The sequence below is a fragment of the Schistocerca cancellata genome, chromosome 1 (genome assembly GCF_023864275.1).
Source record: "Schistocerca cancellata isolate TAMUIC-IGC-003103 chromosome 1, iqSchCanc2.1, whole genome shotgun sequence".
NCBI classification, from domain to species: Eukaryota; Metazoa; Arthropoda; class Insecta; order Orthoptera; family Acrididae; genus Schistocerca; species Schistocerca cancellata.
The window spans coordinates 681,313,665-681,334,940 of record NC_064626.1 but is presented as its reverse complement, the minus strand read 5'-3'; the positions used below and the strand labels follow the sequence as shown (position 1 = coordinate 681,334,940).

The window sequence follows — 21,276 nt, the reverse complement described above, 5'->3', positions numbered from 1 at the left end:
CGTCATGTGCACTCCAGTGGATAGATGAGAGGAGTCCTGGGCTGCAAATTGATAAATCAATGGCCAAGTAACTACCCTGAGCCACACTGAAATGTGAGGCGGCCCTAGTATTTAAGAGGCAAAGGTCAAGTTGGGACAGTAAATTTTCGACATCTCTGTGACGACCAGTAAGCATGGTGGTAAACCACAAGGGGTTATGGGTGTTAAAATCTTCCAGAAGTAGGAAAGGTTTAGGGAGTCGATGAATCAGTGCAGCCAATACTTTCAGGAGTACCGCACCATCTGGAGGGAGATATACATTGCAGACAGTTATTTCCTTCATCATTCGTATCCTGACAGCCACAGATTCAAGATGAGTTTGAAGGGGCACAGGTTCACTACATACCGAGTTCAGGACACAAACGCAAACTCCACCTGACACTATTATATTTGCTACGGTTCTTGTGATATACCCTGCAGCAGCGAAGGGCAGAGATCCGCAATGCCGGGAACCATGTTTCCTGGAGGGCAACGCAGAAAGCAAGTGTAAAGCTTAACAGTTGCCGCAGCTCAGCCAGGTGGTGGAAAAAAAACGCTGCAATTCCACTGGAGGATGGCGTGAGTGTGAGACCGGGAAGGCACGAAACACTCAATGAGGCAGTCTACGCCTCAGGGTCACCTGCTGCCACCAAGTTATTTCCTGAACAGGCTATATCCATTGTATCTGAGGGTCTGGCAAAATCTAGGGCCTCAGCAGACACCAGAATCTTCAGCTCATCCTCAGACATAGAGCTTATAGGCAGTGGTGGTGTGGGTGCCACCGCAATTCCCTTGGTCTTGGGAGTCTTCTTTCTGGATTTCCCTCACTGATCCTTGGGTTTCTCTGGCTCAGAGGGCTTCACTGAGTCAGTCTCCAGGACTGAGGATGATCATGAAGCCCTTAGACCAGCTGCCCTTGGGTACTTCAGCCTCTGACGGTGTCATCTTTCCCACTAGCAGAAATCTGGGAAGGGAGAGACCCAAGGGACCCCTTCCTAGCGAGAGAAGCCGAAGAAGACATTGTACCCTTCTCCAACTGAGAAGTGGGGACTGGTGTCCCCGATGGTTAGGGGACAGTGCTAGCAAGGTAGGTGGTGCAGGAGCAACAGGAAGGGAAGTGCCCACCCCACCATTGAGGGGGCAGGTGTAGTCTTCCAGCTCAGAGCCGACTAGAAATCACAGAACTGATGGGGCTACAACTGTTCTCGTAGCAATGGCATAAGAGGAGGTCATAGCTACAGGATGCAGACATTCAAATTTCCTCTTGGCCTCAGTGTAGGTCAGTTGGTCCAGGGTCTTGTATTCCATGATTTTCCTTTCTCACTGTAAAATTCTGCAGTCTGGTGAGCAAGGGGAATGATGCTCTCCGCAGTTGACACAGATGGGAGGTGGAGCACATGGAGTATTGGGATGGGATGGACAGCCACAATCTCGACATGCAATGCTGGAACTACAGTGGGAAGACATATGCTGAAATTTCCAGAACTTAAAGCACATCGGGGGAGGGATATATGGCTTGACATCACAGCGGCAGACCATCAGCTTGACCTTCTCGGGTAATGTGTCACCCTCGAAGGCCAAGATGAAGGCAGCAGTGGCAATCTGATTATCCCTCAGACTCCAATGGACACACCTTGCTGCTCTAAGTTGGTGCACAGCTCATTGTCAGACTGCAAAAGAAGGTGCCTGTGGAATATAATACCCTGGATCATATTGAAGCTCTTATGAGACTTGATGGTAACGGAAACATCTCCCAGCTTGTCACAAGCAAGTAATGCCCATAACTGGGCAGAGGATGCCGTTTTTATCAAGAGTGACCTTGACAAGCCCTCCACCTCTCTTGTCCTCTAAATGCTCTACAAAAAACTGAGGCTTCATTGAAACAAAGGAGTCCCCATCAGCTCTCGTACATACGAGGTACTGGGGTGAATAAGGTTCGCTGCCATCCTTACATTCCTCCCAGTGTGGCCAGACTGAGATTTGGAATGGGAATGCTTAGAGATTGCTGGCGTTTGATCACCAGCAAGTGATGACGTGCAACCAGGGGGACCCCCCTCATAAGCACCACCCCACACCCCACCACCCAGCCGCAGCAAAGGCCACCTGGCAGGATGGGCATTGCGAGAAGTCCCCATGCCCCAGGGTGACAGGCATCTACTCCTTGGCACATATGTAGGGAGTTAACAGTGCAGGCATCAGCAGAGCGATCCCTGTGTGGTCAGGGGGCTACAACCAACAGGCTGCATGGTGGCCCCAGCACAACAGACTGGCTACCGTGCTGGATATAAGGTGCAAAGAATTCCATGGTCATTGTCGGCACAGAAAACAATACTGCTTAGTGGGGGGAGGACATCGCATCTAGGATGGTGTCCTCGCTCAAGAGATGGAGGATGAGCGGGACTGCAATGCCATGACGAGAAATTGGGCTAAAGATCTCAATGCACGATGGACATGATGCACCATGTAAGGCATCCTTCCCCAATTGGCTTGCTCTTCGGGAAAATTTTGAAAAATGGAGGTCAAGCCCTACAGGGGCCATCACATAAAGGCCAAACGGTGTGAGACTCCTTTTAGTCACCTATTACGACAGGCAGGAATATCTCGGGCCTATTCTCACCCATGGGCCCGCAGGGGGACCACTGTAGGAGGAGTGGGAACAATAGTCACTACAGATGTGACGGTCATGGATGGCTAGGCTCTATGGAAGGGACTTCTTAGTATAGTATGGGTAGCAGCTGTTGAAGTGGAGGTATTGCTGCTGGTTGGTAGGTTTGATATGGACACAGGTGCTGACGTATTCATCTTTGACGTGGAGGTTAAGGCTTGTTGGATGAAGTAGGACCAGGTGAAGTGAATGGGAGTGAAGGTGTTGAGATTCTGGAGGAATCTAGATAAAATCTAGATAAAAAAAGATGTTATTAATGAATCTGAACGAGGTGAGAAGTTTGGGATTCTGGAATCTTAGGAAGGATTCCTCAAGATGGTCCAGGAATAGGTTGGAATAGCATGGTATTTGAAAGTAATGCCCTGAAAGGAAAAGTAATTATGGGTGAGGATATAGTTGGTCATGGTGACTAGGAAGGAGGTTGTTGGCAGCTTATCTATAGAGTAGACCACACTCTAGGTTAGTTGAAAGGTGATAGTAAGATTGTTATATGGTGCAACTTTTAAAGTTCCTGGCAAATTAAAGCTGTGTGCAGGACTGAGACTTGAACATGGAATCAAAGCCTTTCACAGGCAAGTGATCTCTCAACTGAGCCGCTCAAACGTGACTCACAACCAGTCCTTACATCTACTTCGACCAGTATCTCATTTTCTACCTTCCAAACATCACAGAAGTTCTCCATCGCTTGTAGGGCATATCAGCACTTTACTGCAGAGTGAAAGATTCATTCTGGAAATTCCCCCAGGCTATGGCTAAGCCATGTCCCCTCAATATCTTTTCTCCCAAGGACGCTGGTCCCACAAGTTACAGAAGAGAACTTCTATGAAGTTTAGAAGGTAGGGGATGAACAGGTCGTGAGTCATGCTTGGCTAGCTCAGTTGGAACCATGATCTGGGCACGACACATTCGAAGAAGACAGTTAGGGATGCAGTTTACAAATGGGCAAAAAGGACATTATTTCATATGCAAACTTGAGAATCTGGAAGGTTCAATGAGAATACCTGAAGAACACAACTTAAAGATGTCACAACATATTTATACTAAGGACAAAGATCAGTTTAAAGTGACATCTTATTAGAAAGATAATTTATGAAGCAAGGTCAATCCATATGAAGTGATCCAGTGAGGGTTGCTTGGCCCTTTTTAAATATTTTGACTTTTTGTGTGTGATTGCCCTATAATTCAAAAGATCAGAACAGTTTTTAAGAAGTTTAATCTTGCACCGTTGCTTTTGAATGGCAGCCATTTTTAATTGTGAGCGTATGATGGATTTTCAGTTTGGACACATCAGCATTAATTTGAATATCTCTGCACTGGATTAAGTCACAACACTGCAATTGACATGATTGTTTATTACTCAAAATACCCTAAATTCAAATGCAATCAGTCAAAATGATCTCCAAAGTTTGGTATTGAAAACTTAGAAAATCCACTTTTTAGACCCAAAAAAACAACCACGGAGCAATTTATCACAGTATATATTTTTTCTCTCTAGTTAGATATTGTAAACTACTAGCCTTATATATAGCAAGACCATGACAAATGTTTCCTTAATATTTTAAAAATTTGAAAAACTTTACAAAAAATAAAGTTTGGGGCTAGTTATCCCTGGTGGGACTGACTATAAAAAATTTGCTTTTTGCACATTTTGCACACTTATATGATAGCAAAGTACTGTTAAAATTTCAACACTGATATCTGATATGAACAACGATACGAATTTTTGGAAATGATGAAATAACTGACATTACAACTTATATTTGGTTAACACTATCATCCTAGTATTATTTGTTTTAATAGTAAAATATTAAACAATAGCAGCCTTTGCTTTTAAAAATTGTCCATCTACATCTAGGTTTATTCTAAATTATTACAGGTCCAAAATGATAAAAGTGTAACAACAAACAGTAGTCAGTGACAAGCCGGTAAATGAACTGTGTACACCCACTACATTTGCTGGATGTGGGATTGTTGTAGTGTCAGTCTGTTCAGGAACCTCTGTTACAGTGGAAGCTCATACTTCATTGAGAGTGTAGAATATTTTGTGCTTTTGTTGTGAGTGTAATTTTTGATTAATTAAAATAATTTTAAAATTTAATAATAAATAAATTTGAAAGACTAACTGGAATGCAATAAAATGGGTGAACAGTGCTCTATTGGATATATATAGTACGTGAAGGGTGTCATGAACAGTTTACGGTTCAGTTTCAAGAAACTTAGAAAATGTTAATGACTTTGATGAAGATAGACAAGCTTTGTTTAAGTTATGAACATGTTCTTCTTTATCATCAGTTTGCGAGTATCGTGAAGAAAAATATATTCAGAAGTACAACCACATTTTTGTGTGTGTGTGTGTGTGTGTGTGTGTGTGTGTGTGTGTGGAGGGGGGGGGGGGATTGCTCTGAACCACTCCAAGTTTATAAAAAGCCAGTTATTAAATGTTTGAGGGGAAATAAAACTTGAACATTTGTTCTCCTTAAGTGCAAGTAAGAGAGTCTCCCGAGGGAAAAGTAAAGAGATTCCTGGAACTTCCTTGTGCCCAAATTGTTACTGAATGATATTTATCATTAACCCAGGACCAGAATTAAGTAATATCGTTAATTACATTGATATTCCTAATGAGGAAGCTATTAGCAAATTGAATTTTGATTGTTCTACTTTGGAGGCATCTCCTGCTTTGAAAATAAGAAAACTGAGCAGCAGAAAAAGAAAAGCAATTACTGAAAGCAAGGTACAACAAATTTCAGAGAAAATTAGAAAAGACTTAGAATCATTCTTTAATGATGCAGATACCAATAGTATTTCTAAAAAAGAAGAAAACCTACCCCCAGAGTCATCCAAGGCAGAATACCTGAGCTTAATTAAGAAATTAAAAAGTAAGCACTGAGTAACATTTAAAGAGGAAAAGTTAAATTTTAAGTTTGCTCCATGACTCATCGTCAAGAGAAAAAATAGTTAACGAGTTCAACATTTCTGATCGTTTGGTGAGACTAACCTAAAAATTGGTGAAAGAACAAGGCATTCTAGAAGAAAGGAATAGGTGTAAGTGAAGAAACAACTGGAAAGATCAATGAAGACATTATGTGGAATGTGCCACAGTAGCAAAGATAGCAAAAGCAGAAATGACTAGCACTGTAAAATTTAAGTGAACTTTATGTAGCTTTCAAAAAATGCTCATCCTGAACGCAAAATTGGAAGGTCAAAATTTTGTGACCTTCACCCTAAGTGGTGTATTTTGCTCGGCTGCTCAATAACACACCCCATATGTGTTTGTTTACTTCATCAAAATGTCAAGATTCAACTGTCTGTGACACTAACAAATATGACTGCATGTTGAGTTTAATTGGATAGATAAAAAATCTATTCATCAAGTGGCAGCAGATCACACACACAAAAGAGGGTTGTAATTAGGCAAGCTTTTGGAGCCAGTGGCTCCTTCTTTGGGCAGAAAGGCTGAAGGGAAAGGAAGAGGAGTGAAGGAAAAGGACTGGAGAGGTCTAGGCAAAGATGTACATTTCGGGAGAGTCACCCAGAACTGTGGGTCTTGCAAATTACCCTGTCTTCGACCTTTACGCTCTCAGGTTTCCAAATCTTGTCTGATACAGTCTCCAACAACCAGTCTTTCCTTCTCATCCCGTGCAGTAAGTCTCTCCCAATCCACAGTTCTGGTTGACTTTCCAAAATCTATCCCTTTTCATAGACCTCTCTAGTCCTTTTCCTTCACCCCTCTTTCTTTCCCTCCTACTCTTCTGCCTGAAGAAGAAACCACTGGCTCCGAAAGCTTGCCTAATAACAACCCTCTTGTGTGTGTGTGTTCTTCTGCTGCTTGGAAAGTAAGTTTTTTATCAATCCAATTAAATCATTTTGTTAAAAATTGATTGTTTCCATTGTTAGGTGATGAGTTTTTATGATAAATGCCATGGTAAGAAAATCGCTCTTGAATTGTTTAAAAAATCTGAAGAGGAAATGCCCAACAATGTTACGTGCAAACATTGGGTCATAACCGTCGTGTGTGAATTTTGATAAATTGCTTTGTTTATGTCTTTGGTAGGTATGGATATGACTGACAAGGCCAACAGTTTTCGGTTGTCGGCAATGATGGGGGCATTGTCTCCAGTGAAATTTCTTCAACTACTCGGATTTTTGGGTGAAGTTGTGAAGTCTTCAGAGTGTTGTAAAGAAATGAGGCTTACCAAAGTTCCGGCGTCTCAGACCAGGAATGGCTATATGTGGAGATGTCATAAGGATAACAGGTAAAGGGAAGCGTTCAATTCCAATTTTGATTTTCTAGGTTTCTTTTTTTATGGTAGTATTAAGTGAGGTGGTGGTGAAAGTTTTGAGATTTATAGTGTGGTATTGGTAGTTGCTGTTGACCTACATAGGTCAAGGGAAGTGTTAGATTCCAATTTTGTTGGTTTTTTTGTGTTTTTTGAGGCAGTGATGATTGTAGACGTGGTTGTAGTTTTGGGTTTTATGATTTGGTATCGGTACTTTCGGTTAACATATAGAGGTCAAGGGAAGTGTTTGATTCCAGTGGATATTGTTTTTAGACGATTTTTGGAATGTTTTGGTCGTTTTATTTTAACGTTTTTGTCATTTGGTTTAGTGGCATGTGTTTATTTTTAGTTCGTCCCCACCCAAAAATCCCCAATTTCCCCTGCTTATCCTGTTAGTTTCATTATATTTTTGGAGGAATATGTGTTTAATGGTTTTTCGATCTATTTCTGTGTTTGTTGTCATGTTTATGCAATGACGTCATAGTCGCCATATGGAAGTAGTTGTGAGTGGTCGTTTCTGCCATATTGGTGATATCATTGGACACAGAAGACGAGTGAAATCTGACGTTTCCGTTGAAAAGAAGCCTACAAAGGAAGACCACAGAGCAAGTTCTTACAATAGAGGACATGTATGCCTTCTACAAGAATAATATTAAAGGCAACACCTATTTTCTTCTCAAGAAAGAAGAGGAAGTTCTTCATATCGAAACAACACTTCAAACTGGATTTGAAAACTGTGTAGCAACAAAAGAAACAAAGCAATTCTGCAAAGTCTGCACTTGAGAAAACTTAGTTCGATGTTTTCTAACACCAGAAACTGAAATTTATGAGGGTCATTGTGTCAGTAAATCTCTGTCTTTAACATAGTGGCATGTATCTATGATAAGACAATGGTGGCTTTCACAGGTTGTTTGGAAAACAATGATGCTTTCATGCGTATTTACCATCCTGCTCACCCAAGAACATCATTCAAGAAATCTACTAGTGACATAGTTGGGATGCCAATGAAAAATGTTTTAAGGAATCTTTCAGTGCTTGAATTTACCACAGCAACAGGGGGTCTTATTTTACATCATTAAATCTATCTGAAGAAATAAGTTTTCTTAACAATCACTACTAGGATAAGATAGGATAGGATGCACCGCATCTTGAAATAATGTTAATTGAAAATATTTATTTGAAATTTGTCAAGATAATATAAATGTCCCCCATGAACCACAGACCTGGTCGTTGGTGGGGAGGCTTGCGTGCCTCAGCGATACAGATAGCCGTACAGTAGGTGAAACCACAACGTAGGGGTGTCTGTTGAGAGGCCAGACAAACGTGTGGTTCTTGAAGAGGGAAGCAGCCTTTTCAGTAGTTGCAGGGGTAACAGCCTGGATGATTTGACTGATCTGGCCTTGTAACACTAACCAAACGGTCTTGCTGTGCTGGTACTGCAAACGGCTGAAAGCCAAGGGAAACTACAGCCGTAATTTTTCCTGAGGGCATGCAGCTTTACTGTATGGTTAAATGATTATGGCATCCTCTTGGGTAAAATATTCCGGACTAAAATAGTCCCCCATTCGGATCTCCTGGCGGGGACTACTCAAGAGGACGTCGTTATCAGGAGAAAGAAAACTGGCATTCTATGGATCGGAGCATGGAATGTCAGATCCCTTAATTGGGCAGGTAGGTTAGAAAATTTAAAAAAGGAAATGGGTAGGTTAAAGTTAGATTTAGTGGGAATCAGCGAAGTTCAGTGGCAGGAGGAACAAGACTTTTGGTCAGGTGAATAAAGGGTTATAAATACAAAATCAAATAGGGGTAATGCAGGAGTAGGTTTAATAATGAATAAAAAAAATAGGAGTACGGGTAAGCTACTACAAACAGCATAATGAATGCCTTATTGTGGCCAAGATAGACCCGAAGCCCATGCCTACTACAGTAGCACAAGTTTATATACCATCTAGCTCTGCAGATGAAGTAATTGAAGAAATGTATGAAGAAATAAAAGAAATTATTCAGATAGTGAAGAGAGACGAAAATTTAATAATCATGGGTGACTGGAACTCGATAGTAGGAAAAGGGAGAGAAGGAAACTTAGTAGGTGAATATGGATTGAGGCTAAGAAATGAACAAGGAAGCTACCTGGTAGAATTTTGCACAGAGTATTACTTAATCATAGCTAACACTTGGTTCAAGAATCATGAAAGAAGGTTGTATACATGGAAGAACCCTGGAGATTCCAGAAGGTATCAAATAGATACTATAATGGTAAGACAGAGATTTAGAAACCAGGTTTTAAATTGTAAGACATTTCCAGGGGCAGATGTGTACTCTGACAACGATCTATTGGTTATGAACTGTAGATTAAAACTGAAGAAACTGCAAAAAGGTGGGAATTTAAGGAGATGGGACCTGGATAAACTGACTAAACCATAGGTTATACAGTGTTTCAGGGAGAGCATGAGGGAACAATTAACAGGAATGGGGGAAAGAAATACAGTAGAAGAAGAATGGGTAGCTTTGAGGGGTGAAGTAGTGAAGGCAGCAGAAGATCAAGTAGGTAAAAAGACGAGGGCTAGTAGAAATCCTTGGGTAACAGAAGAAATACTGAATTTAATTGATGAAAGGAGAAAATATAAAAATGCAATAAATGAAGCACGCAAAAAGGAATACAAACAGTTCAAAAATGAGATCGACGGGAAGTGCAAAATAGCTAAGCAGGGATGGCTAGAGAACAAATGTAAGGATGTACAGGCACATATCACTAGGTGTAAGATAGATACTGCCTACAGGAAAATTAAAGAGACCTTTGGAGAAAAGACAACCACTTGTATGAATAACAAGAACTCGGATGGAAACCCAGTTCTAAGCAAAGAAGGGAAAGCAGAAAGGTGCAAGGAGTATGTAGAGGGTCTATAGAAGATCGATGTTCTGGAGGACAATATTATGCAAATGGAAGACGATGTAGATGAAGATGAAATGTGTGATATGATACTGCGTGAAGAGGTTGACAGGATACTGAAAGTCCTATGTCGAAACAAGGCCCCGGGAGTAGCCAACATGCCATTAGAGCTACTGACAGCCTTGGGAGAGCCAGTCCTGACAAAACTCTACCATCTGGTGAACAAGGTGTATGAGACAGGCGAAATACCCTCAGACTTCAAGAAAAATATAATAATTCCAATCCCAAAGAAAGCAGGTGTTGACAGATGTTAAAATTTCCGAACTATCAGTTTAATAAGTCACAGCTGCAAAATACTAACGTGAATTCTTTACAGACGAATGGAAAAACTGATAGAAGCCGACCTCGGGAAAGATCAATTTGGCTTCCGTAGAAATGTTGGAACACGTGAGGCAATACTGACCCTACGACTTATCTTAGAAGCTAGATTAAGAAAAGGCAAACCTACATTTCTAGCATTTGTAGACTTAGAGAAAGATTTCGACAATGTTGACTGGAAGACTCTCTTTTAAATTCTGAAGGTGGCAGGGGTAAAATACAGGAAGCGAAAGGCTATTTACAATTTGTACTGCAACCAGATGGCAGTCATAAGAGTCGAGGGACATGAAAGGGAAGCAGTAGTTGGGAAGGGAGTGAGACAGGGTTGTAGCCTATCCCCAATGTTATTCAATCTGTATATTGAGCAAGCAGTAAAGGAAACAAAAGAAAAATTTGGAGTAGGTATTAAAATCCATCGAGAAGAAACAAAAGCTTTAAGGTTCGCTGATGACATTGTAATTCTGTCAGAGACAGCAAAGGACTCTGAATAGCAGTTGAACGGAATGGACAGTGTCTTGAAAGGAGGATATAAGATGAACATCAACAAAAGCAAAACGAGGATAATGGAATGTAGTCGAATTAAGTCAGGTGATGCTGAGGGAATTAGATTAGCAATTGAGACACTTAAATTAGTAATGGAGTTTTGCTATTTGGGGAGCAAAATAACTGATGATGGTTGAACTAGAGAGGATATAAAATGTAGACTGGCAATGGCAAGGAAAGCATTTCTGAAGAAGAGAAATTTGTTAACATCAAGTATAGATTTAAGTGTCAGGAAGCCATTTCTGAAAGTATTTGTATGGAGTGTAGCCATGTATGGAAGTGAAACATGGATGATAAATAGTTTGGACAAGAAGAGAATAGAAGTTTTCGAAATGTGGTGCTACAGAAGAATGCTGAAGATTAGATCGATAGAGCACATAATTAATGAGGATGCATTGAATAGAATTGGGGGGAAGAGGCGTTTGTGGAACAACTTGTCTAGAAAAAGGGATCGGTTGGTAGGACATGTTCTGAGGCATCAAGGAATCACCAATTTAGTATTGGAGCGTAAAAATCATACAGGGAGACCAAGAGATGAATACAATAAGCAGATTCAGAAGGATGTAGGTTTCAGTAAGTACTAGGAGATGAAGCGGCTTGCACAGGATAGAGTAGCATGGAGAGCTGCATGAAACCGGTCTCAGGACTTAAGACCACAACAACAACAATATAAATGTTGAGTTCAGCAATTTTTTTTTGGTTCTTGTATATAATTCAGTACTTCAACTTCAACAATAACTGATTACATCAAGCCAATATCACACCTGAATTATGCAACAGTCATAAGATCAATTGCAGCGTAATGTGAATTATTTCATCATTTCCAAAATTTCCTATCTTTGTTCAGAGTCAAATACCAATGTTGAAATTTTTACAGTACTTTGCTATCATATAAGTGTACAAAATGTGCAAAAATCAGATTTTTTATAGACTGTTCCACCAGAGATAACTAGCCCCAAAATTTATTTTTTGTAAAGATTTGCAAATTTCGAAAATTTATGAAATATTAAAGAAACATTTGACAGTGTTCTTGCTCTATATATGGTTAGTACATTACGATATCTAACTAGAGAAAAAAAATACACTCTGATAAATCACTCCTTGGTTGTTATTATTGGGTCTAAAAAATGGATTTCCTAAGCTTTCAATATCAAACTTTGGAGATCACTTTGACTGGTTATTATTGAATTAAGGGTATTTTGGGAAATAAACAATGTTGTAGAGGAGACTTTCCTAAAACCAATTGCCCAAATTAACACTAATGTCTTCAAATAGAAAACCATCAAGCACTTACAAATGAAAATGGATGCCATTCATTCAACGTGCAAGGTAATCTTTTAAGAACTGTTTTACGTTCTCAACTATAAGGTAACCACAAATAAAAGAACCAAAATACTTTAAAATGGTCAAGCAAACAACTTAATTTTTATTGGATCACTTCACTTTGAGTGCCCCGGCATGCTTTTTCATGAGCACATACCTTCACCTATGTCATCTGGAGGACCAATGCTGCGTCCAGGCATCTTTGCACCAGACCAGCCCCGCTCAGTAGGAGCTAGGCGCAGTCTTCGAAAGACACCCATCTCATTGCGCATTTTAATGAGGCGCGCTTCACGTTCTGTGTCTTCAGGAAGCTGCTGCTGTTGCACTAACTCTCGCCCTCGAACAACTGGACCAGTCAAGCCTGGCCATACTATGTTTGCCTTTCCTGTATGAAAAAAATATTTAATGACAACACAATATTGAACTTTCTGACTAAAAAAATTACCATATAAACAGGTGAAAGATAACCACCATTTTTTCAGCAACATGGAAAACTAAAATAAATACGAAGACAAATATATGTACGTTTTTGCTAACATAAAGAGGTTTATAGGCCAACAGAATCTGCATTAGCTTATGTGAGAAGTTTTGTCAGTAGGTCAGCTCTATGATAAACAGCCGATACAAAGTTAAATCCACACATTACCGAATAATACTGAAAAATTCATATGCCTTTCACAAGTGAAGTTACGAACACAAATTCCAGAACCTGTAAGAAGCAATAACGACTACTATTTTTACATTGCTACGTTCAGCCAATGGCATTGTTACAGTACAAAGCACGCACTCTCATTCTCCTACAGGTATATCATAATGGTCACAATGAACGCGCGATGAAAAGGAAAACACGTGTTAAATGTAATGTTATAAAACTGCTGTCATTTGTTAACTACGTATGCATTCTTAACAGCCATACAACCGATGCATTAGACACATTGATGCAAGATATTGATAATCTAACGAAGATAGAAATTGACCTCTGACTCACCAACACCTATAACTTGACCCTTATTTAAGTTCTTCGCTATCTTCTTTCCCACTCCCTTACCCCGACCTCTTTTCTTGCCCGCATTGCTAACGCTGGTTACACCTTTCCACAGTTCTTCAGCAGGCACTACAAGACATAGACAAGATTTCAAAATGTAGTATATTCATTCAGGGTCATTAAATGTCTACGTTCTAATACGAAAGTGACTGAAAAGATAATATGACATGCCAATAATTACATTTATTGAAGAACGTCGCCGGCCTTATTTGCTGCTGTAAAACGTTGCAGGGCCTTATATTTGGCAAATCACATGCCGACTGTGTTACAGACGATATCAATTTCTGCTGGACTAGTGCCCCTGAAATGAAATGTGGTGTTTCACAGAGAAGTTACAAAGTTCACAAATCTCTCACAAAACATTTCAAATTTTCAAATGAAATACCAGTCTGTTGCGCGAATTTTAAAATACTGCGACAGTTTAACATTTTACTATACAACAGATACAGAATGACAATTAACTAGTCGTAACTCTAGCTGTCATAATAACACTACTTTAGAACTTTTCATATTTATCTCCGACCTTACAAACAATAACACAGTACTCACACTCAAACTCAAACTTTGCCCAAAGTTGCTAGTCATAGTCAAGCTGTATTTCGAATCAAAGTTGATTTGCATGTACACCAACCTAATGATCTCTGACCAGGACCAACTGTCCTACGGTGGTGTGTAGTGACCGACTTTTTTCTTGTTCTGTGGTGACCGGAAATTGAAATCTTGTGATCATTCATTCTCTCTGTATACGCCACGCTGTATATTACTATCTTTTTCCCATTCCTTCTGTTTTCTTTCACAAAGTTGTGTCCTTCGTATACACCCATTCGTCGTTGCTGTTTAGTGACATATCCCCGCTTTTGTTTAATTTAGTTGTTATGTATAAACAGGGGTGCCGCATGCACGAGTAATTCAAACATAATTCCTTAGTCTGAGTAAAGCATTTCCGATTTTACAATTTGGAAAAATAACTTTACACTGTCAAGAAGTTTAATTATTTGCTGTATTTTTCCAATTTTTCAAATAAATTACGTAAGGTTAAAAGTTATCCTAATATCTTGTTCTATTTTAATAATTCAATTAAGGTCTGTCTAAAAGATGCCTCTTTCGTCTTGCACAACGCAGACGCGCGGGAATGAAAGGGCATGAAGTATACACAAAAGTTTGTGCAAAGAACGCATGTACACATGGGCGTTCTCGTGTTCATTGCCGCATTGCGCAAGCAGTCTGCAATGAATGCCCTTCTTTGCTTGGAAGCTTGTATTGCGTTTATTATGATGAAAAGGTGACAGTATTTGATCATGAAATATAATATGTAGATTACCATCCTCAGACTCGACAAATTTGGGAATTTCATAGAAGCCAGAATCCACTAGAAAGGAGGTTCTGTTTTTCAGTTTTGTATTATTTGCATCACTAGTGTGCTTCATGTCTATTTTTAGTAGTTTGTAGAGGAACTACACATACGTCATCTCTTCTTTTGTTCAGATATCAGGCTCCTCAGTTCTTGTGCTTTTAAATCGCCATACTATAAATATTCCTCCGTCGTTTTCATTTTTCATACACACTTTTCATACGTTTTTGGCATATCCTTTTCAGTTTTCCTACTTCGAAACTTATGGTATCTTATTCTTCAGAGATACACATATCGAATAATCTTCAAAAGCCACATTTCACACAACGTTTTGCTTGGGCTGTAATCATCCATAAATTCAAGTTTGCTTCCTTTGAAGTCAACAGGCATCATTGCACATAAATAACTACACAGCATAACCTCAACACACTACACAATCCACATCCATACTCCGCAAGCCACCTGACGGTGTGTGGCGGAGGGTACCTTGAGAACCTCTATCGGTTCTCCTTTCTATTCCAGTCTCGTATTGCTCGTGGAAAGAAGAATTGTCGGTATGCTTCTGTGTGGGCTCTAATCTCTCTGATTTTATCCTCATGGTCTCTTCGCGAGATATACATAGGAGGGAGCAATATACTGCTTGACTCTTCGGTGAAGGTATGTTCTCGAAACTTTAACAAAAGCCTGTACTGAGCTACAGAGCGTCTTTCTTGCAGAGTCTTCCACTGGAGTTTATCTATCAACTCCGTAATGCTTTCGCGATTACTAAATGATCCTGTAACGAAGCGCGCTGCTCTCCGCTGGATCTTCTCTATCTCTTCTATCAACCCTATCTGGTACGGATCCCACACTGCTCAGCAGTATTCAAGCAGTGGGTGAAAAAGCATACTGTAACCTACTTCCGTTGTTTTCGGATTGCATTTCCTTAGGATTCTTCCAATGAATCTCAGTCTGGCATCTGCTTTACCGACGATCAACTTTATATGATCATTCCATTTTAAATCACTCCTAATGTGTACTCCCAGATAATTTATGACATTAACTGCTTCCAGTTGCTGACCTGCTATATTGTAGCTAAATGATAAGGGATCTTTCTTTCTATGTATTCGCAGCACATTACACTTGTCTACATTGAGATTCAATTGTCATTCCCTGCACCATGCGTCAATTCTCTGCAGATCCTCCTGCATTTCAATACAATTTTCCATTGTTACAACCTCTTGATATACCACAGCATCATCCGCAAAAAGCCTCGGTGAACTTCCGATGTCATCCACAAGGTCATTTATGTATATTGTGAATAGCATCGGTCCTACGACACTCCCCTGCGGCACACCTGAAATCACTCTTACTTTGGAAGACTTCTCTCCATTGAGAGTGACATGCTGCGTTCTGTTATCTAGGAACTCTTCAATCCAATCACATCCATATAGGCCCTGCTACCTGCTTGAGCAAGCAGTGAAGGAAACAAAAAAAAAATTCGGAGTAGGTATTAAAATCCATGAAGAAGTAATAAAAAGTTTGAGGTTTGCTGATGACATTGTAATTCTGTCAGAGACAGCAAAGGACTTGGAAGAGCAGTTGAACGGAATGGATAGTGTCTTGAAAGGAGGATATAAGATGAACATCAACAGAAGCAAGACGAGGATAATGGAATGTAGTAGAATTAAGTCGGGTGACGCTGAGGGAATTAGATTAGGAAATGAGACACTTAAATTAGTAACAGAGTTTTGCTATTTGTGGAGCAAAATAACTGATGATGGTTGAAGTAGAGAGGATATAAAGTGTAGACTGGCAATGGCAAGGAAAGCTTTTCTGAAGAAGAGAAATTTGTTAACATTGAGTATAGATTTTTAAGTGTGAGGAAGTAGTTTCTGAAAGAATGCCGAAAAGATTAGATTGGTAGATCACATAACTAATGAGGAGGTATTGAATAGAATTAGGGAGAAGAGGAGTTTGTAGCACAATTTGACTAGAAGAAGGGATTGGTTGGTAGGGCATATTCTGAGGCATCAAGGGATCACAAATTTAGCATTAGAGGGCAGCGTGGAGGGTAAAAATTGTAGAGGGAGACCAAGAGATGAATACACTAAGCAGATTCAGAAGGATGTAGGTTTCAGTAAGTACTGGGAGAAGAAGCAGCTTGCACAGAATAGAGTAGCATGGAGGGCTGCATGAAACCAGTCTCAGGACTGAAGACCACAAAAACAACAACAACCTGTCTTCTGCCAAATTGGGCAAGGATTCCCACTGAAGGTGGGTAGCAATCAGTGAACTCAATATTAATAAACTGGAGAGACTCTTCAAAGTCATCCTTGCCTAGAAATCCATGGCTCAACTGAGGAACGGGATGCAACCCATCGGCTTTGATGAATGATGTTCTTCAGTAGTCCCATCCATGGCTCAACTGAAGAACGTGATACAACCTTTCGGCTTTGATCAATGATGTCATGGGTCATTCATAGATATTAATGGCTTTACTTTCGAGACATAGATAGTAAATCAGTTGTCTGCTGCGGATAAGCGCCATCATTGAAAATTGAAGAAAAAAAAGGCTGTGGTTTTAAAAGAAAGTGCTAGACGTTGCGTAAGATTTATTTCATTTGCATTGATTTAAATAACTGGTTCTTTCCAATTCATTTGGTACTTAATTTCCTTCTTAGTGAGTTTGAGATAATTTGGAAGAATACTTTTAACATTTAGAAGAATTTTTAGTTTTTCATTTTCGTTTGTAGGCATGGATTTAAATACTCCCATGAATATGGAAGACTTAAAGCAGACTTTGGGAGTAGACATGATAGCAACCATTCGATTTTTGCAACTATCTGGTCTTCTTGCTGATTTCGTTCGATGTTGTAAGTGCGGCGAACATATGCGCCTGATAAGTGTGTCTGCTCGTCGTACTCACGATTTATTCTTATGGAGGTGTAGCTGTTTTGAATCATGTTCACACTTTTACTTATAAAATACTTTATTAAAATATACACATGTTAACTTTACAATAGACGCACAAAGACTGACTATTGCGCCTCATCACTCACACATATATACACAAACGAAGCTGTCACCACAATCGATACTTATCGAACATACTCGATATAACTTATTCTAAAACGATGTTCTGGAACTTTCTCATATCCGATATAAATGTATTATATAATTCCAACACGCCTCCTTACATTTATATCGCGATGTTTAACATATTCCTAATTTTAATGAATTTTTCTTTACATAACGACTTTGTGAATATATCTGCAACATTTTCATTTGAATCTACTTTAACAATATCAATGAGTCCCTGTAAATAATACTCATTCACAAAATGGTAATGCACTTCTATATATTTTGAATTCTTTGTAAAATTACCAAACTTCGCTATATTTAATGCTCCTGAATTATCTTCATATATGACAATAGGTTTTTCAAATTTAACATTAAAAATGTCTAAAATATCATGTACAAGTTTCACATCGCTTACAGCTTCAGACAATGCTACATATTTTGCGAAAGTTGAAGCCTTTGTGACACTCGCTTGTTTTCTTGAGTTCTAAAATACAACATTACCAAATAATCTAATTACATAACCAGAAGTTGACTTTCTATCCACACTATCACCTGCCCAATCTGAATCCACAAAACAATCTAATATCTCAGCACTTTCATTCCTACAATAGTTTAATTTCAAATCTTTAGTTAAATATAAATATTTCAAAATTCTCAAAGCATATTTAAAATGAGTTCTACTGTAACTTTTTGTCTCACAAATTCATAGACATTTTCATTTAAATATTCCTTCCCATTGTCACATCTTATCTTTTTAACAGTTTTCCCAGTGAGATTCTCAACTTCATTAATATACTCTACAAAACATTTGTATACTTGATCTTTAGATTTTATGGTGTAAACATGGCTGTAATCATCAATGAAAGAAAGAAAATATCTTTCCCCATGCATTCCAGTAGTTGAGTGAGGCCCATTTAGATCTGTGTGAACAATTTCTAAGATTTCTTTTGCTTTGGTTCTATTATTTTTAAAAGGAACATTATGCATTTTGTTTTCGATACAGATTTTACATTTCATAAATTCTGATTCTAGTTCTGAAGGAACCCCATCTAACAATTGATGTTTACATAAAGTATTTAGATAATTGAAATTAACATGTCAGAAAATGCGGTGCCATTTTTCCTTTGCTGTCATATTATTGTCTTTACTCATAACATTAACATTAACTTCTCCTTTATTAATAGTACTACTCATTTTATACAACCGACCCTCTTTCCATGCAATCGCAATCAATCCATTAGCTTTATCAAAAATTTTAGCATTATTCCCTACCGATACAATTTTGTGATTATCTGTAATTTTAGCATAACTGATCAAGTTTTTGTCTATGTCTTTTACAAAGAAAACATTTCGCATATTAATTGGAACCATTTGATCATAGACAGGAAAATTACTAATTACATTACCAACTTTAGTAGCTTGCAAAATTTTTCCGTCAGCAATTTTTACATTTATAGGTTGTTTTAAAGTTATACTCTTAGAAAAATATTCCTCATTATTAATAACATGATCAGTACAGCCACTGTCTAATAACCAATTGATTTGGATTTGATTGTTGTTACTTGACTCTACTGTTTTATTTTGACCTATTATAGAATTAACCTCTGTTATAGAACTACTCATACCATGATCACTCTGATGGTAACCTTGCTTACTGTGATACTGACCTCTGCTAAAACCATGCTGCTCTCCTCGACCACGTTGCCTGCTGCCATAACCTCCACGCTGCATGTTGCCGTAGTTTCTACGCTGTACATTGCTATAGCCTCCACGCTGCATATTTCCATTATCTCTGTCGCTGCTTTGAAAATGTACTCCACGATGCCATGTGCCTCTGTTACTTGTTCTTCCCTGGTTACAATCACGTTTGAAGTGACCTGCTTTGCCGCATCGATAACATACTTGCTCCTGATTTCTTGAATTCAATTTTCTTTCTGTGTGAAATGCATTTGATTTTACCTCTTCATTTCCAGTTTTTGCATTCAATAATTGAATCTTACTTTTAATGTATTCAACTGTCTGGTCCTCTTCCTTCAAGACGTCCACTAAGTCCCCAATATAGATCATTGACTCTGGTAACGTTCGCAGCATATAATTTAACTTCTCCTTTTCTGTTACTTTAGCGCCTGCAGATTTCAGCTCATTTACAGTTTTTTCAAATGCACTGAAAAATGTCCTCGTATCACTGTAATCACTTAACCTCAATTTGTCCAACTTGTTTCTGCATAGTATTTGAAGGGCCGTAGACTCTTTCAAATATAATTCATCAAATTTCTTCATGATCTCGAAAGCACTTTCTCTGTCACTCACGAATTCTAGTTGCTTATTTGTGATTGCACCATAAATATAGTTGATAGCCTTCAAGTCCTCTTCATCCCACGTTTCGTTGGCTGAACTCACTTTTGCCCTCGTAGTCACTGTATGGCATTTCTTCATTTTTTAGGTACATGATTATCCACTGCTTCCAATTCCCATAGTCCTCGCCATCAAATACAGGAATAGTTATATCAGCCATGTCGAACTTTCTGAATAACACGCGACGGCCACAATATAATATTTAACTTCTACTTTTCTTTTCAACAACCACGCTCTGCTACCATGTTTTGAATCATGTTCACACTTTTACTTATAAAATACTTTATTAAAATATACACATGTTAACTTTACAATAGACGCACGAAGACTGACTATTGCGCCTCATCACTCACACATATATACACAAACATAGCTGTCACCACAATCGGTACTTCTCGAACATACTCGATACAATGTATTCTAAAACGATGTTCTGGAACTTTCTCATATTTGATATAAACGTATTACATAATTCCACAGTAGCAACCAATAGTTGGTCGCCCTGATGTGCACAGGCTTCCATCAGTCTCCTCACCTCCTGAGGAGGAGCACTGTCCTTGTAAGGAAGGTATGACGAGGCCATTACAAACTCCCTCATGAATCCGGTTGTTGCATCCTGATGGCCACTAAGTCTCTAGAACAAAAGTCCGCCATTGCCATGAAGGGGATTCCATTTCTTACATAGATGCACGTTCTGTGGTTTCTTATATTTCTAGCATAAACCAGCTTATCTCCAGTGCCACTGAGGTCCGATACACCCCCTTTATATAAATGGGGTTCCTGAATCAGGGCCACATTCACTTCTTGTCATCCTTGAAGACGACTCAGGACAGCAGTGGCCCCTTTACTGTGTTGCTGATTTGTCTGCAGCACATTCAGTTTCCATCTTGCTGCCATTGTTGCTTCTGATGTCTTTGATTACCCTGATGGCAACCTGCGAGAACCCCAAGAATAGTCTCAGGTCCTGTTCTTGCATTGCCTCCAGGGACTTCTCTCTGACCTCCACTACAAGGATTCGGCCATTTGGTGCAACCTTTTGGTTGATTACCTTCCAATCCTGTGTTGAGACTTTGGGGTTTTGGACACTGTTTTCTCAATCAGAGTCTCTGGAGAGGTATCCTTAAGGAGTTTTGGCACCCAGATTAATATCTCTGTGGGACTGAGGAGCTCAGACACTGTCTTCACCAGAAGCTTTGCATCCTCCCCCTGTGATATTAGCGGCACCTTCTTAGTAACCATTCCCACTTCTTTAACATGTGTGTCTGACTGTTCAGCTGAGGGGATGTTTTCCATCGGTTCCAGCCACCATGTTTGGGTGTCTGAAGTCTCAACTTGCCCCTCAGTATTACTATTGTCTTCCATGTCCAT

The 21,276-nt window shown here is 39.3% G+C and overlaps 1 protein-coding gene across 1 annotated transcript in view; it reads right to left on the bottom strand.

Moving 5' to 3' along the window:
* LOC126184164 (28S ribosomal protein S5, mitochondrial) overlaps nt 1-13,717 on the bottom strand; it is a 104,122-nt gene extending 90,405 nt beyond the window's left edge. Inside the window, exons 1-4 of the mRNA XM_049926536.1 lie at nt 13,525-13,717; nt 13,321-13,440; nt 13,083-13,208; nt 12,252-12,479 (exon numbers count right to left, since the gene is read on the bottom strand). Of these exons, the coding sequence (XP_049782493.1) occupies nt 12,252-12,479; nt 13,083-13,208; nt 13,321-13,440; nt 13,525-13,567 (517 nt within the window). The 5' untranslated portion in view covers nt 13,568-13,717. The remainder of the gene's footprint in view (nt 1-12,251; nt 12,480-13,082; nt 13,209-13,320; nt 13,441-13,524) is intronic.
* Nucleotides 13,718-21,276: the final 7,559 nt, after the last annotated feature.